Raw genomic sequence first — 17,745 nt, forward strand, 5'->3', positions numbered from 1 at the left:
TCCCGGGCGAAGCAGCTAAGGTCAACCAGAGCTTGCGAGTTCGCTGGGGCTTGATCCCTAAGAGGAGATATGAATTCTTGGGAACACAGCCACGGGCATGAAGGGATAAAAGTCTTCCTAGACAATGTAACCTCAAACAGTAGTACAAGCTGTTCCAGTAGGCCAGCTAGGTCAACCATCCACCTCAAATGGTCAGCCACAACAGTCCGTGCTGCTGTAGAAACAGCCCTCTCAGCAGCACCAAAGCTCGGCTTCTTTACCTCTTCCCCGGCCATACGGACTCCGATAAGAACCATGTGTATGTCACGGATACAACAGGTTCACAAGAGGTAGCCGAGCCAGAGCAATTTTTCGTACAGCTGGCAGAAGAAATTCCGGCAAAGAAGAGACTTCACAGGAAGCCGGCACAACCGACTTTTGATGAACCAGTTAGACTCCTCAGGTAGGAGAAAAGCGGTGCTTATTCAAGAACTGCTGGGAATCAGCATTTGATAGAATAGCATAGTATCACGAGGTCGGTATGGAGTAGGGAGAAGTGCCCTCCTCCATCAACCGAAATTTATCAACATCCAAATACCGGATGACATAAAGGACACCTAAGACTTTCTGTAAAAGAAAGTAATTACAGGTGCAAATATTTAGAATTTCAGGGACGCTTCTCCAGCGATTCCGTGAAGATTCAATTAAACAAAGAGTAATATTAGACTTGTTTCATTGAAACTCAGGTATTCAATACGACAAGTTCCATATGCTAACTGTTTTCGCAGGTACGGACCTTACTTCCACGTGGGGCCGTCACAATACCTATAATCTTATAGATACTTACTATCTCGTTCCGGTAGCAAGTCATTTCTGCCTTTTCCTAGGCTTCAGACTAGGCAACAGTCTTACGCCTTCAAGTAAGGCTATTTGGGCTTATCAGAGTGCCCAGAATGTTTACAAAATAGTGGAAACAGTAGTGCAATAACTGAGTACACAAGGGATAAGCCTAGTAATCTCCTAGACAACTGGCTCATCTGAACTATAAACGCCAGGGAATGTCTCAAGTTAACCATAAGTGATAAGTTTCTGGTATTCCTAGGATTCCAAATCACAAGGAATCCCTACATACTCCGACACCACGGTTTCATTGTTGAGTAAACAATGGGACCTCAATCACTCAACTTTCGATCCCACCGGGTAAAAAAGAAAGTAAATAGCAAGGTTGCAAGACAGTTCCTCAAGGCAGACAAGCATCCCGGAGGAACCAGGAAGAGTTCCAGGTTCACTCCAATTCGCGTCAGTAACATGGACTCTACTAAAAGCCAGCGGAAGCCTATATTCCGGGTTTGGCGGAGTAGAGCGAGCAGGAAATTGCGAGACAGAGTTCCCGCATCCCGCACATTTACAAAGACCCCGTTCATGGACAGAAGTCAAGAATCTGACAAAATCATCACCAGTACGGTTCCCTCCGCCAAGTTTAGTGGTCCATATGAATGCCTCACTAAGCGGTTTGGGAGACTACCCCCAATATGGAAACGCTCAGGACACTTGGTTCCTAACGTCCTACTAGCTTCATAACAGTGTTTGGAAGCCATGAAAGTTTTCTATTCTTAGTAACTCTCTTCAGAGAACAGTTTTCAACCAAGCCACATAATCGGGTCATGATAACAATCTTTTCATTGACAACAAGAAACAGTGGCACCTGTCAGCAACTCACTTGGCAGTAGCAAGAACTTAGTAGCAGGTGCATTGTCAAGGACAACTCCGCTACAGTCGGAATAGTCCTTAGACAACAGGTCATTTAGATGGATCAGCCAACAGAATCCAGATCTCCTAGTGGAATTATTGCCATAGAATCCAACCACAAGTTACAATATTTCATGTGCCCTCAATCTGGACCCCATGGCCCAGGCCACGGATACCAGATAGGTTGGAACATCTGGCAGAGGATTTAATTTTTTCCCTCCAATAAATCTACTAAGGCAAGTTCTAGGCTAACTCCCATCCTTCTAAGGACGGATTGGGCTGTTAACCCCCAACGGACTCAAGAGCAATGGTGACCCGTAACTAGGGGAATTGGGACTCCGCCTCAAGACGGACCCCCAACCCCATACTGGCACGATTAGTATAACAAGGGCGGCGGACGCTTCCTCAAGGATTTGGAAGATCCTAATGTTATAGAATTTATGAATTTCACGGCACAAGAAGATGCCAATATGGACCCTATTGACACCTAGTTCTTAGAATCAGACAACGGAAGTCTATGGAGAGGTCCGCAACTGTGCGGAAACGTTTCAGCAATTGTCACGAGACTTGACAGTCCTGACTAATCTCTCCCCTAGTTCCTACGACTTCCTTTTCTAAGCAGTAAGATTCTATATTAACAAGATAGCCTTTTACCTAAAAAGACCCAATATTTATGACGATGAATACGAATCTGGCTTTTACGTTCCTTAGGACCCTGTTTAAGAAGAGCCTACCAGCTAAAATTATTACCACGACCAAATCTGCTTCAAGGAGGTACTCCAGTTTGGTTCCACATTATCAGATTCATAATTTCATCAATTCCAAGTACTTGTGCTAGCTAGAACAAAATCATATTGATTTTCTTCCATCCAGAGAAGTTCTAGTATTTCCAGATTCACTGGGCGACAATTATTAAATATGTATTGGCCCCACTTCCACAAGATTTATCTCTATGTCTAGTCAGAACTTCAGATCAATTTTAGACAGATCTTCAAATAAAACTTCAGGTCCTTTATTCATTCGAGAGGTGGTGGAACAGTCTCATTTAAATGATTAAAGTGACGATTCTATAACTTTAGATAGGCTAACCGGAATCATTCCTCACGTACATGATGTCCGAGCGGCGGCTCCCTTAATAAGTCACTTCACCACATGAGCTTTGATGACCTTAAAGAGTATATAGGATGGAATTCAAGTATTTAATCACCACTATCTTAAATTCTTGAAAGCCCTTAATTAATTCAGCAGTGGCAGGGGGGGAAATATTGTTTCCCCTAACACAGCCTAGTCATGCTGACATACCTAGCAGTAATACGTTGTCCTTCTTTAGCTCCTTTTCTCTCCTAACCGCCTCGCTTAGTCTCTAGCCTTCTTCTCGGGGTTTTCACTTAGATTGTAGGATTGAACCATTCTTGTAATGGTTATAATTAACTACTAATCATGTACATGTAAAATATATAGTATTGCTTGCTAACATTGTAATCACACAGGCCTTACCAGTAATTGTTTCCGATGATAGTATATACTTACTGTAGTAAGGACCTAGACTTAAGATATTGTTAAAATCTGTTTAGATTTAAGCAATCTATTGAATAGGGTGGAATTATCTTAAAGAGTTAGTTTCTCCCTTCCAGTAGTCTTATAGAAAGTATATCCAAGCTTGTGGGAGTAATTCTCTGTTACTATTTCACGGAGCGACACAGGTTTAGCCCAGCAAAGGGATTTTGACAAAGGAAAAATCTATTTCTGGGTGTATGACCTCTGTCGCTCAGTGAACCCACCCCTTGCTTCCTCACCCTATGGCCCCACAAGCTTGGGTGCTATTTTCAGGAATGGCTATCGAGGCGCTAGTAGTAGCGGTATTGGGTGGTAGATGGCACTGGTATGGCGCCTAGTTTGAAAGGGAAGATTGACAAAGGAAGAGACTAAATGGCAGAAGACCTCTGATAGTGGTTTTAACACGCCCCAGTTACTATACCAACACCCTATAAGGGTGAGCGAGCTGGGTATATTCCTAGCATTCCATGCAACTTTTTTCTCTGGTATATTTAGCAATATTTATATCTTAGAAATGGTGCTATAAGGAGCATTTCACTGGGCGACACAGGTCATACGCCCAGAAATAGATTTTTCCTTTGTCAAAATCCCTTTTTACACAATAAACATGCCCACAACGCAATCTGTTAACAAAAAAATAATTTAGTTCATGAGATGTATTAAATTCATATTTCCTCTTAAAAACACGTCATATAATAAATTACCTTGTCTCATATAAGTAAAGTATCTAGATATTTTATACTAACTAGAAGCAAGGCAATTCGCTCCGAATTGAGTTAAACACAGCGAACTAAACTCGTATTCGCCATCAGCTGATTTGGAAACCAAAATATTGACTGCTTTGTTAGTATTTTTAATAATATGAGAACACATACAATATTATTGGATACAATAATGTAAAACATTTTAAAAGATTCACAGAAAAGTTGTATGTTCATTGTATTTTTAATTCATAAATATACTTAGCCGTCTGCAGCCTGCTTTTTATCATTTTATTACTCATATATTTTAACTTCATCATTTTACAACTTTATATAATATAAATTTATTTAAAATAGAGTACTTTAATACATTTAGCCTACATTCCAGAGTTAGCCTACCCAATCGTAAGTCTAAATACAGTACTAAACTTCTCAGAATCTGCACTTTATTATCGGTGACTTTCATATCCAAAATTTCGTAGCTTCATAATTATCACTATTAGTTTCATAGTTGATGTTTATTGTAGATGATAAAGAGATGAACAAAACAATGAATGAATTTTTGCGATAACTGCATTTGAATGTTGCCATCGCCGTCAAACCGTAAACAAAGCACAGTGGCGCCATCTATAGAGGAAAATGAAAAGTAAACTAATCGGTAACGAAATAAAAATTTTCTAGCATGGATAAAGATTTATGGCTGCACTTCTTGCCTCTAGCATCATATAACCTCATGGGTGGCATATCGAATAGGTAAATATACAGTTACATGAAAGACATTATCAAAATGGTATCTCAAGCACATACAGAGTAAGGAATTTGTGCTTGACAAATGCCTCATTGTTTTGATTAAAAGTTAAAAGGTTTGGCTTGGTTGAGCATTCTCAAGTGGAATATTTAGAAATATATATTTATTCATCCAAGGTTAATATCAAAAACATATTTGACTTGGCATATTTACATTACAAACAACTATTTTCATACAAAGGATATACTATGGCATAGTTTTTGTTGCCTTAAAGTTGTAAACAATACGTGGCACGTCCCAGGTGGCAGTGGAACAATCTAATGGCTGCTGATTTAAAATCAAGCCGAAGCACAGGAGTTTCTGGACCATAGAATGCCGGTTTTAAGATATTCAGCTGTATTAATAAATTTCTAAATTATATCGTATATGTAGTATACAGTATACTGTAGGCTAGGTTACTGTATTCATATATATACAATATATGTACCATGAAAACATCATCATTGTATATGCGAGGCTAACTTGTTAAATGCTATTCAATTTCTCTTTGTACTGAATTATCATAAGCCAATGTGCACTAAACCTAGAGCATTAGCTGAAATTAATAATTACTATGGCATATATGTATGAAGTAATGCTGTGTAGTGTAGGCTAGGCTACCCTATATGTAAAGATGGTACTGATTACCCTAGTGTTGGCAAGGCTAGTATAATATTCTTACGGTAAATTAACATGGGCTGACTTACGTCCAAATCGATTTACGACTGGTTGGTTGGAACCAATTGCGGTTGTAAGTCGACAACTACCTGTATGTACTTATATTTTGCTAACAGTTGTTAATAAAAATCATAATTACAAGGGTTTGTATTTGTGTCGGGTAAACTTTTTCTTAGTTTTAATTTTTCTAATACACTGTACTATAGAGAAGTAACATTACACTGAATATCCACTAGGAAGAAAAAGAGATATGGCATTGCTTCCGTTCCATGTACAATAAATAGATTTTACTTGTCATAACTTCTGTTATCAACAAATAATCTTTGTAAATTTTTAGCTACATATATATATAATATCCCAGTAACAAGTGTGAATGCAATATGATATTTTTTAGCACTTAATCTTTTTTTTATTCTACAAATAAAACATTCCATACTCATTTCAACTTATGAAATCTGTGTAATGTACATAAGAGAAAAAACTCATTACCTGCTTAACTAGGAAGAACCAAAATTTGTTTTGTGCAAAGCTGACTTTCAGCAAATCACTGTCTACTTCTGGTAAAACTGTTTCCACCAGATGACAGCAACTGAGCATCAATGCAGTATTCTTTCCTCCTTTTTTGTACCCTGCTCTCATTACGTTCAACAAAATATGTAGCAGACATACACCACTATCCTTGAAAGGCAACTTGGACATTGACACTGGATTTTCATTTATTTTCTTATATACTGGTAAGAGGTAAGTAAGCTTTCTCCGTGGAAGAACCTTTTTATCTGTCAGTTCATACGTCTTACGATATATGTCAATCAGGTCACCTGAATCTGTAAATAAAAAAGGTTCAAATTACATTTAGATAATGTTCTTGAAGATGTGAAACATAACTAGAAATTAAATCAAGATTGTTGCAAAGGGCTTTCTTCTTAAAATTCACTTCCAGTTATCTGTATCAAACAAAACACTGCCTCATATAGGCTTTCATGCCATGTGTAAGCATTAACTGCTTATCCACATTTATTGAAGATTCCACTCTGCTTGATGGTAAAAGTTGCACCAATTGTAGGGTTTTTCACCCACCAGCATAAATAGTAACTTTTGAATCATCTACTCCACATAAAAGAACCTTCTTTGTAATGATAACAAGAACAATCATCACATAATCAATTTCTCAACACAGATGCATGACACCAAAGGAGGCCTTCCTCACTGATGGAGGGAGGTGAGATGCAGGTTGGTAAATCCTACCAAACAGTGTTGCTCCCATCATCATATACAAAATGACATTTTTATAATAAAATAACTTTTTTTTATACTTACCCCATAATTAAATAGCTAATGTAGAATTTCTAACTAAATAGCAGGTAAGATTTGAAATTCGCAGTAGCGATTCTTTTTTGTTTTGGTGTAGGAAGAGGAAAAAATTGGCAAAGTCCCAACAATTTGTTTATTCCCTATGTCCTGTGAGGGGAGATGGGTGGGCCTCTAATCTTTAATTACTGGGTAAGCATATACAAAACGTTATTTTATTATAAAAATGTCATTTCTGTATATGCAACTTACCCAGTAATTAAGAGCTGATTCCCACATTGACAGGAGGTGGGATGCAAGGACATATTCTATTCTCAAAATATTTAGTAATGTAATAACTGAGTATAGAAAATTTGCCAACATTGGTAAAAATGATTGTTGTTCCGTACCTGTAAGAGAGCTTCAGGAGAAAGATACTGCCTCTGGTTGTTGCTCATCTTACTTTGTCGAGTCATGGCAGTATAGCCAAGGGTCGCCTACTACGAGAGCTGGAGCTTTAAGCAAAGGAATTACTCCGGATGCTAATAAAGCATAACATTTTGCCCCTGCCCAGGGTGCAGTACCATCACAAATATAAACAGAAAAAACAATACCTATACCAAACTGGTTTTAAAAAACACCAATACCCACCCATTAAAAACTATGACTGAAGGGACCCAAGTACACAGTATCTCCAGACTCCCTTATAACTTGACAACCTCTAATAGGGTGAATAAAAAAGAAAGGTACGCTTCCTACCCATCCATCCCCAATACCATGCCTGCCACTGCTAGAGGGCCTAAGGTACTGCAGTCACTCAATATAGTCTCTACTTCTTTTTTTAGGTAAAACGACGCAAACACTGATTTGCTCTTCCAATAGATGGCTTGCACATTGGAAGATAACGAGAAATTGTACTCGAAGGCTAAGGCTGCAGCTACAGCTCTATTATGTGCTCTGACAGTTATTGGAAGAAGCTCTTCTTTGATTTGCGAGTGAGCCTCTCTTATTACATCTCTTAAGGAAAAAGAAAGAGAATTCTTAGTTAAAGGTCGACACGGGTCTTTCCCTGAACACCACAGATTACTGGAAGATCTTTGGATCTTCTCAGTTCTGTGTAGATAGAACTCATGAGCTCTTACTGGACAGAGTACTCTTTCTTCATCATCTGACCCTAAGGTATCACTTAAGATTTTCATTATTGAAAGAATGAGGCCAGGGTTTCACTGGTGATTATTTCTTAGCCAGGAATCCTTAAGCGTAAAAAAAAATCGCGTCACCTTGTGAGAGGCCTAATTTCCTATCAATCGCTTGAATCTCACCAATTCTCTTGGCAGTTGCTAAAGTAATCAAGAATAACATCTTCCCAGTCAAGTTTCTGAGAGACGTCAAACTAAGTGGTTCAAAATTGGATCCTGAAAGTCAATTGAGAACCACGTCAAGGTTCCATGACACTAAAGTAGCCTTCTAAGATTTGCAAGTGTCTAATGACTTCATGAGACATTATGGGAATATCGCTGCTTGAGACTGGAAAATGATGAAATAAGAAGGGCAGGCTTAGTAAAGAATACAGATGTGATAAGAGAGTCACGACTGAGATGGTATGGGCATATGTTGAGGATGGATGACAAGGAGAGAGTGAAGAGGGTTTGGGAGGAACCTGTTTGAGGAAGAAGTTCAAGGGGGAAACAGAGAATTAGATGGCGAGATAAAGTGATGGACGATATGGAATATCTTGATTATTCCTAAGATCCAGGTGTCTATGTCAGAACATTGAGCTGAGCACTGATCTTTAGCCTTTAATCGTAAATGTTGATAAACCTTTAGAAGTTCTCAGAAATAGCAAAAATTCTGCTATTTCTTTTAGAGACATCTTAGTATGTAGTTGAGATTTTATTGGATCTGCACCATTGTGCTGGTAGACATCTGCAGAAGATTGATGTCGGCATCTCACCATAAGTCTCCAACTGCCTTTGAAAATCTTTTAGCTCTAAGCAACTTCTTCACAGCTTGAAGGCAGTCAGACAAATGGTGATGATACCGCTTGAGGTGCAGCTGTCTGAGAGGACTGGCTCCTTGAGGGAGCAGTCTCGGAGAGTCACTGAGGAGTTCTAGAAGTTTGGGTACAACTCTCTTAATGGCAGAAGGGGTCTATCAGTATCATTGATGCACTCTGGTGGGACTGGAATTTGTTCAGGACGTCTCTCACCATCCCAAGCGGAGGGAAAGCATACAGGTTTGTCTGACCAATCCTGTAGCATGTTATCCATTGCCCATGCTAGGGGATCCGACACTGGGGAGCAGAACAAAGGAAGACTGATTTTTGGAAGTCGCATCCCCTATAACTTCCAAAGTTCTTGACATACAGACTGATTCAGCATCTACTCTGTCGGAATCACTTGGTCTCTTCTGCTCAATTGATCTGCTAGGACGTTCATTTGTCCCTGAACGAACCTTATTACAATGGAAGTTTGATTCTGCTTTGCCCAAACCAGTAGGTCTCTTGCTGTTGTGCACAGAGAGAAGGAACGAATTCCCCCTTGTTTGACAATGTACGACCGAGCTGTTGCGTTGTCAGAGTACACTGCAACAGTTTTCCCCACTACCTCTGGAGCAAATACCTGAAGCCCTAGATGGACTGCTCTCAACTCTTTCATATTTATGTTGTCTCTCAACTGTTCTACTAAACACTTTCCTGATATTTCCTTGTTCTCCAAAAGAGCTCCCCATCATACATCAACACATCTGAGTAGAAGATAAGGTCTGGGCTCCGCACCACCAATGTCTTCCATTCCAACTACCTGTCTTCTGACTTCCACCAAAACAGGTTGTTTGATCTCCGGAGAAATAGGCATGATGGATGAATCCAGATATTTCTTATTGTCCCAGCTGGCCTTGAGGTAGAATTGCAGAACTCTCATGCGAAGTTTTCCGAATGACACAAACTGCTCTATGAAAGCTAATGTTCTGCTCATCCATTTGTTTGCTGTGCATAAGTGAAGAGACAGGAATTCTTCTATTATTTTGAGGCAGGATTCTGCTCGCTTGGGGAATGGAAATGCCCAACAAACTCGAGAATTCAGCATCATCCCAAAATATACTGTCGTCCAAGATGGGACCAGCTGGAACTATGGCAAGTTTATCAAAAGACCCAATTCCTGGGCCAAATGGAGAGTCTTGTGAAGGTTCTCCTTGCACTGTCCTTTGATGTTGATTGAAGGAGCCAATCATCCAAATACAGGGCAATTTTGATTCCCATCAGATGAAGCCAACCTGCTAGCCCTTAAACGCCGAGCCGGTATTTCCGAAAGTGTCTCCCGTATGCCAGCGGCATTCACGAGTGAGCGCCGAAGCGGGAAAAAAGTTCTTTTCAAAAAATCAACGCACGCTTAGTTTTCAAGATTAAGAGTTCATTTTTGGCTGCTTTTTTTGTCATTGCCTGAAGTTTAGTATGCAACCATCAGAAATGAAAAAAATATCGTTATCATATATAAATATTGGAATATATGACCGTGTGAAAAAAAAATTTCATATATGATTGTATACAAATTGCGCTGTGAGCAAAACGTTTAAAGCTAATGAGTTAATTATTTTTTCGTTGTATTGTGCACTAAATTGCAATGATTTTGCTATATAACAAATTGTAAAATGATCAAAGCAACACAGAGAAAATATTAACACAATATGATGCATGAATTTGTAACGCTCAGACGTAAAAAAAAAGTAGTTTTTAAAAATTCACCATAAATTGAAATATTGTGCTAGAGACTTCCCGTTTGTTGCAAAATAAAGGTAATTGATTGAATATTACTATACTGTATGTGTTGTAGCTTACAATTGCAGTTTTTGACCATTTTGGTTGAGTTAAAGTTGACCAAAGGTTGAATTTTTTCTATTTATCGTTATTTATATGAAAATATTTCAAAACTGAAATATTTTCATATAAATGGTGCAAACATTACGACAATCGGACAAAAAAATTTATGAATTTTTCGGAAGAGTTACAGCGCGGATGTAAGGAAAAAGTTTTTTCATAAATTCACCATAAATCGAAATATTGTGCTAGAGACTTCCAATTTGTTGCAAAATAAAGGTAACTGATTGAATATTACTAAAATATAAGAGTTTTAGCTTACAATTGCGTTTTTCGACCATTTCGGTAGAGTCAAAGTTGAAATTTTGTCACATTGTTATTTATACGAAAATATTTCAAAACTAATAAAAGCTACAACCATGGGTTCTTTTTGGTTGTATTCTACATGAAATTGTGCACATTTTCATATATAAAACTTTATGTAATGGACAAAAAAATTTCTGATTTTTTTGGAAGAGTTACCGCTCGGACATAAGGAAAAAGTTTTTTTTCATAAATTCACCATAAATAGAAATATTGTGCTTGAGACTTCCAATTTGTTGAAAAATGAAGGTAAATGATTGAATATTACTAGAATGTAAGAGTTTTAGCTTACAATTGCGGTTTTCGACCATTTCGGTCGTGTCAAAGTTGACCGAAGGTTGATATTTTGGCCCTTATCGTTATTTATATGAAAATATTTCAAAACTGATAAAAGCTACACCCATGGGTTGTTTTTTGTTGTATTCTACATGAAATTGCGCACATTTTCATATATAAAACTTTATGTAATGGGTACTATAAAATGGTGCAAACATTACGACAATCGGACGAAAAAATTTAGGATTTTTTCGGCATACCGTGCGGATGTAGGAAAAAGTCTTTTTCTAAAATTCACCATATATCGAAATATTGTGCTAGAGACTTCCAATTTGTTGCAAAATGAAGGTAAATAATTGAGTATTACTAGAATGTAATAGTTTTAGCTTACAATTGCGGTTTTCAACCGTTTCGGTCGAGTTAAAGTTAACCAAAGGTTGAAATTTTGGCACTTATCGTTATTTATTTGAAAATATTTCAAAACTGATAAAAGCTACAACCATGGGTTGGTTTCTGTTGTATTCTACATGAAATTGTGCACAATTCCATATATAAAACTTTATGTAATGGCTAATATAAAATGGTGCAAACATTACGACAATCGGACGAAAAAATGTCTGATTTTTTCGGAAGTTACTGCGCGGACGTAACATAAATCGAAATATTGTGCTAGAGACTTCCAATTTGTTGTAAAATGAAGGTAAATGATTGAATATTACTAGATTATAAGAGTTTTAGCTTACAATTGCGTTTTTCGACCATTTCGGTAGAGTCAAAGTTGAAAATATTTCAAAACTGATAAAAGCTACAACCATGGGTTGTTTTTTGTTGTATTCTACATGAAATTGCACACATTTCCATATAAAACTCTATGTAACGGCTAATATAAAACGGTGCAAAAATTATGTCAAAGTGACTAAATAATTTCTGAGATGTGTCACTGATGCTTTTTAGTGCGAGAAGAAAGTAATTTGTGCTTGTGCGCCTGGGTAACAATTGTAAACAAAACAACAGCTTGATCCATGAACTCCCAGCATCCCTCAAGGTGCGTGATTCAAAAGTTTTTGCCAAGTAGGCCTATGACTATTTTTCCTCGAATTTAAAAAAAAACTTTTTTGCGTCGTTTCATACGTCAATTCGGCACCGAACACACAATCTAGAACAAGCGTGAAGACTTAGGGGGCAATTGACAGTCCAAAGCACAAAGCTCGGAACTGGAGGACTTGGTCCTGAAACACAAACCTTAGATGCCAGAATAGAAAGGTTGGTTTCCATTCTGAATTTTGTTTTCTGAATAAAGAAATTCAGAGCACTCATGTCCAGGAACGGTCTCCAGCCTCCAAACGCCTTTGGAACTACAAATAGATGATGATTAAACCCCTCTGATGATTCATCTTCTACCATCTACACTGCCTTCTTGGAAATAAGTGCAGACACTTCCTCTGAGAGGGCCAAATACTTTTCTGAGACTTTGGAATATGCAGTCAATTGATGGGACTCTTGACTAAAGGAGGTTTTTCCTAAAGGGGATAGAATAGCCCTCTGTTAAGACTTGAACAATCCACTGTTCCGCACCTCTATCTTTCCACCTTTCCCTGAACAGGTAGGGTCTGGCTCCTATTGGAGCATGGAGGACATGCAAATCCTTTTTTGGTCGCAGGTTCCAGGCCCATTTCTTAATGGACTTACTTGCGAAACGCACAGCAGGTCTAGTCCTTGAAAAAATCTTGCTCTTCCTCCACGAAAGGGCTGTCTTTGTGCTGGAGTTTCCAATTTAGATTGTAAGACAGGAGGTTCTTTAGGTCATTTGGAAGCCTCAGTTAAAAGATCCTGTGTGGATTTTTTGTGCAGGGAGGAGCCGATGTCATTCAGTGTCTTGTGGGAACAGAAAATCCTTAACTAAGGGAGGGAACAAAGAAGCAGACTTCTGAATAGAAGTGACTCCCTTCGCAGTGAAAGAGACCCATAATTCTCTTTTTCAGAATTCCCAGAGTAAAAAGTGAGGTTAACTCACGAGCACTATCTCTGACTCCCTTGTCTAAGCAGGAAAGAATGCTAAGTATAACTGCCATGAAATAAGGAATAAGATGAGGGCAGTCTTGAGTCTTTTTGGCCAGAGCACCTACTGCCCATTCCATAAAACTACTCATTTCAAAAACCTTCAACAAATTACACAATAAGTGGTCTATTTCCACTGACGAAAACATCACTTTAGCTACGGAAAAGGCCAATCTTCTAGAAGAATCAATGAGAGTCTACTCTTTGGACAGACAAAAAGTGAAGTAGGCCATCCCCTGCTCACTCTTCATCGAAAGTCAATCATTTGCTTCTATAATAGCCTTCTTGACAGATGTAGAAAGTACCAACTTTGGAAGGAGTTTACTTCAGTATAGTGTTTGGCTACTCATCATAAAAGTACTCCAGTACAGCGTTTGGCTACTCATCATAAAAGTAGACTCTGGAGAAGCAGGAGTTGCTGGAGTAAAGAAAGTAGGATACGTCTGAAGGAGGTAATGAAGAAGCGACCTGAATCCTGAGGAAGGAGTGTCCTGAGGAAGGAGCTTCTTCCTCTGCTGAAGAAACGGAAGACAAAAGTAAGTTTGAAGTTATGCAAGGTGCAGCAACTGACGTAGTACCAGGTGGAGAGTCCGAAGTCAAGAGAGGTGCAGCGTTCTAAGTCGGGTGAGATGCAGCCATAGGTTTCTTAAAAAAATCGAAAATGTTGTCCAACTTCTTAATCTTATCCAAGGAAATCTATAGTTGCCGACACAGCTTGAGGGCACTGATCTGCTAAAGAAGAATCAAGTGCAACAGGCAACTCAATCACCTCTAGTGGAGTGGGCGCCAATGGGTGCTACAGGAAGCTCCTGAGATGAGTAATTAATGGGCAGTTCTAGGCGTGTTCGGGCACTACTAGGTGCTCGACAGAGAAAAGTTAAGGTGTAACTGGGGGTTCATGAGGTTTAACAAATGTGGGCGGGCACTAATGAGTGCTCGCCTTTTACGTTTAACGAAAGAAGCTCCCTTAGCTTCTTTTATAGGTCTACTCTCCTCCTCGCAAACAGAAGAAAAGCGTTCTGGAGAATCCCAGAAACTGCAAGAAGGTTGACCCTGCACCACAAGAATGCCTTTAAACTTCTAAGAAAGCACCTAAGGGGAAGTGAGCACTTCCAAAATTGGCCTAGAATTCTCCTTAAAGGGACCCTGGCAGCCAATCTCCAGACTGGAAGCTTCAGAGCTAGATGAAAGTTTCAACAATTCCTGAAAGATGCCTTTCCAATGGCTCTGTGATGCCCTGGGATGCAACAGGTGCGTCTGAGAGGCCGACTACCTGTGGGCAGACTCCACTGACTTCCCTTGGGCTTCCGGTATGGCTTCTCCCGGGTTCATGGGAGTGTGCCAGGGACCTTTGCCTAGGAGAATAGAGGGACGGATAAACAGCTCCTCCACTAACACTTCACTTGCACTATCACCACCTTGATTACTTATCTTCTCCATTAGGGCTTTAAATGAAGAACCTAACTGAGCCAAAGACTCTTAAATTAATACTAAACATATGGTCGAATTTTGACTCCAACTTTGACTCTAATTCAGCAATGGCATTGGGGGTGTTAACGAGGGAGTCAGGTAAAGGTTGTGGTGGTAAGATTGGGGAAGGAATAGAAGACATCACTGGTACAGAGACAAGTAGTCAAAATTACTATCTTGACTAACATTTGTCTTGTCATGACTAAGATCAGCCTTTCTCTTCCTATCCCTTTCTAGCTTATTTAAATGAGAAGACAAAACTTTTCATTGTTTAATATCCCAATCTATACATTCCTCACATGGTAACGATAGTAAACAAATTTGACCCATGCATGAAGTGCAAATTGTGCGCGAGTCATACTTTAAGGAAGTCAATCTCATATTACAGCCTTTGGTGAAATAACAAATTGACAACGAACTAGCGTCAGACATCGTCAATGTCAGAAAAAATTCTCAAGTCCAAAAACAGAAAACTTTCAGTGTAAACATGAGGAAAAAGTCTTTTAAACAAAATTTTAAGCAAAAAGTTACCAACAGTAAACTTTACTTCACCAGTTAGCAAACCACAGGTAACTGACAGAAATTTCAAAACACCAACTGCGGATCGACAATGTACGTCATCAACCACAGCATAAAAAAAATTGTCGGGTCTCTGCCGAGTTGTTTCTCTCTTCCCCGGTAGTGGGCGGGGCTGTTCCTACACCAAAACAAAAAAGAATCACTACTGCGAACTTCAAATCTTAGCTTCCGTTTAGTTAGAAACTATAGCTATTTAATTACTGATAATTTGCATATACAAAAACACAAATTTGAGGAAAAAAGTTAATCAGACAAACTGATGTTAGTCATAAATCATTATTTAAAACTTTGCCCCACCAAGTACAGGTGGCCGCGGTTAACGGCGCAATCGCTTAGTGGCGAATCGGGTTTACGGATGTCGTCAAAAATATTAATTAAAAAAATAAGGTATTTTAAGGGTTTTTTTATGGCACAATTTTCGGTTAACAGTGCCGCTAGTGCTGTTCTGTCTAACGAGTACATACATTTGTAGAAATACCGTTCAGACCATAACGGTTATGCAAATGATATTAAACAAATTTATTGAGATTTATTACATGGGTATTAGGGTAAAATATATGCCTCTGACACTGTTCTATGCTGAAAATAGTTAAATAAGTGCATAGTATTTAGCTATGGATGTGTCGATTTATAAATGTTCATGTTTTTATGTTTAAAATGTGTATGAAAATGTACTACGTATAGGGTATTTTTATTTTTGCACAGAAATATGATACAAAGGCAGCTTTTGAAACTGCCCTTCACGTTATCAAAGAGGATGTTTTTTCATTTTCGTTCTTGTGAGCCGCCGCCATATTTAACGCAATTCTGAGCAAATTTTCTTGCTTCTAGTTAGCATAAACGAATGTTTAGATACTTGACTTATATGAGACAAAGTTATTTTTCCTTATACAACACGTTTTTAGGTGGAAACATGACTTGAATATGTCTTGTTGTGATTGTGAACTAATTTCTTTTTTATTAACAGATTACGTTGGCAGCATGTTTATTGAGTAAAAATATTATGTGATTCCGTTCACAATTTTCCTTTATATCATCGTAATACGAACTTTACGTTATTTATCTTATATCAGCGTGAAACCAACAGTAAAATGTGTTCTTTCAAGCACAGTAGTTTTGATTAAAATTATTTTATCTCAATTTTATTTACAATTGTGTTTGATGGCATACGTTTACTGGTCTTATCCTTGTTGCCGATGCACGATAATGGTCATTAGCAGCTTGAACAGTTTTCTCAGCTTCAGCTGGGTTTAAATTTAATATTATATTTCCCGATTGATCTTTGATCCATATTCATCTTTGATCTATAGCAAATAAAGTTATTACATTAAGATATCTCAGTCCTATTCTACATAACGTCATTTATAACAACTACGGTAATAGGGTACTATATAGTGCAATGATTGAAATACAAGCCAAATGGATATTGTTATCCAATTCGGTTGTACTTAGAACAAAAAGTTGTTTCTCATTCAGTCGTTCATGGTTGTACACATTTACGCAACGAGTAAAACGTTAAAACCATACTTTCATCATTCTCTTTTGATGTATTTGAACTTATGTACCTGAAAGATGGGATAAAGTTAGGCTATTGAAATTTGGTCTCTCATAAAATCGGATTATTGTGAGACGAATTATTGTAACTTGAACACTACAGCTACCTGTAACTCTGTATAAAACCTTATTATATCTTTACATACTCTTGACACCCAAAGAATTAAAGCTAGGCTTTTTTTCACTTTACAGTATTTATAATACTATAATGTACTGTACAGTGCTAGCTACTATACAGTAAATTCTTTAATACTATACTGCATAAATATAATTTTATTTATTGCGCCATTGCGGGTTTACGGTGCCATTTGACTGGTCTAGGGCACTGTTAACTGGTCTAGTATTCCGAAAGAAGGTGTGCGGCAGCCTAAGGCTTTAAAATCGCTTAGCGTTGGCGGCCAGGAACAGAACCCCTGCCGCTAACCGAGGGCTGCCTGTTTAGTATATGACAGCGGTCACCAACCAGTGGTCCACGGATCAATGGTGGTCCATGAAAAATTTTTGATGGTCTGCAGAAAAATTGGGACAATATTTCAATTTTGTTGTTTTCTTAATCCTCTTCAGGCAAACCTGATACAAACTGCACAGAAGACAGAGAGCCCAGTGTTGCCAATTTAGTTTTTTTACTCCTAGATTTAGCATTTTACGGCGATATAGCATTAAAACTCGGATTAAAATAAAAACAGCTCTCCATCTTGCAGTAACATTATTGGAGCCAAATTCAACATAAAATGTGTAATAGGTAAATAATTGGGGCCAAATTCAACATAAAATGTGTAATAGGTAAATAAACTTAAAATTTTCTAATTTTTTTAATAAATAAACTATAGCCTTGTAACCTTTAATAGGTGAATTTCATATTAATAAAATGAAAATTTCCTGATTATTATTAT

The 17,745-nt window shown here is 38.2% G+C and overlaps 1 protein-coding gene across 1 annotated transcript in view; it reads right to left on the reverse strand.

The window, feature by feature from the left end:
- LOC135222636 (nucleolar pre-ribosomal-associated protein 1-like) overlaps window positions 1-17,745 on the reverse strand; it is a 307,212-nt gene that overhangs the window by 108,867 nt on the left and 180,600 nt on the right. Inside the window, exon 7 of the mRNA XM_064260767.1 lies at window positions 5,941-6,275. Coding sequence (XP_064116837.1) covers window positions 5,941-6,275 — 335 coding nt within the window. The remainder of the gene's footprint in view (window positions 1-5,940; window positions 6,276-17,745) is intronic.

Source organism: Macrobrachium nipponense, chromosome 8 (assembly GCF_015104395.2).
Source record: "Macrobrachium nipponense isolate FS-2020 chromosome 8, ASM1510439v2, whole genome shotgun sequence".
NCBI lineage: Eukaryota > Metazoa > Arthropoda > Malacostraca > Decapoda > Palaemonidae > Macrobrachium > Macrobrachium nipponense.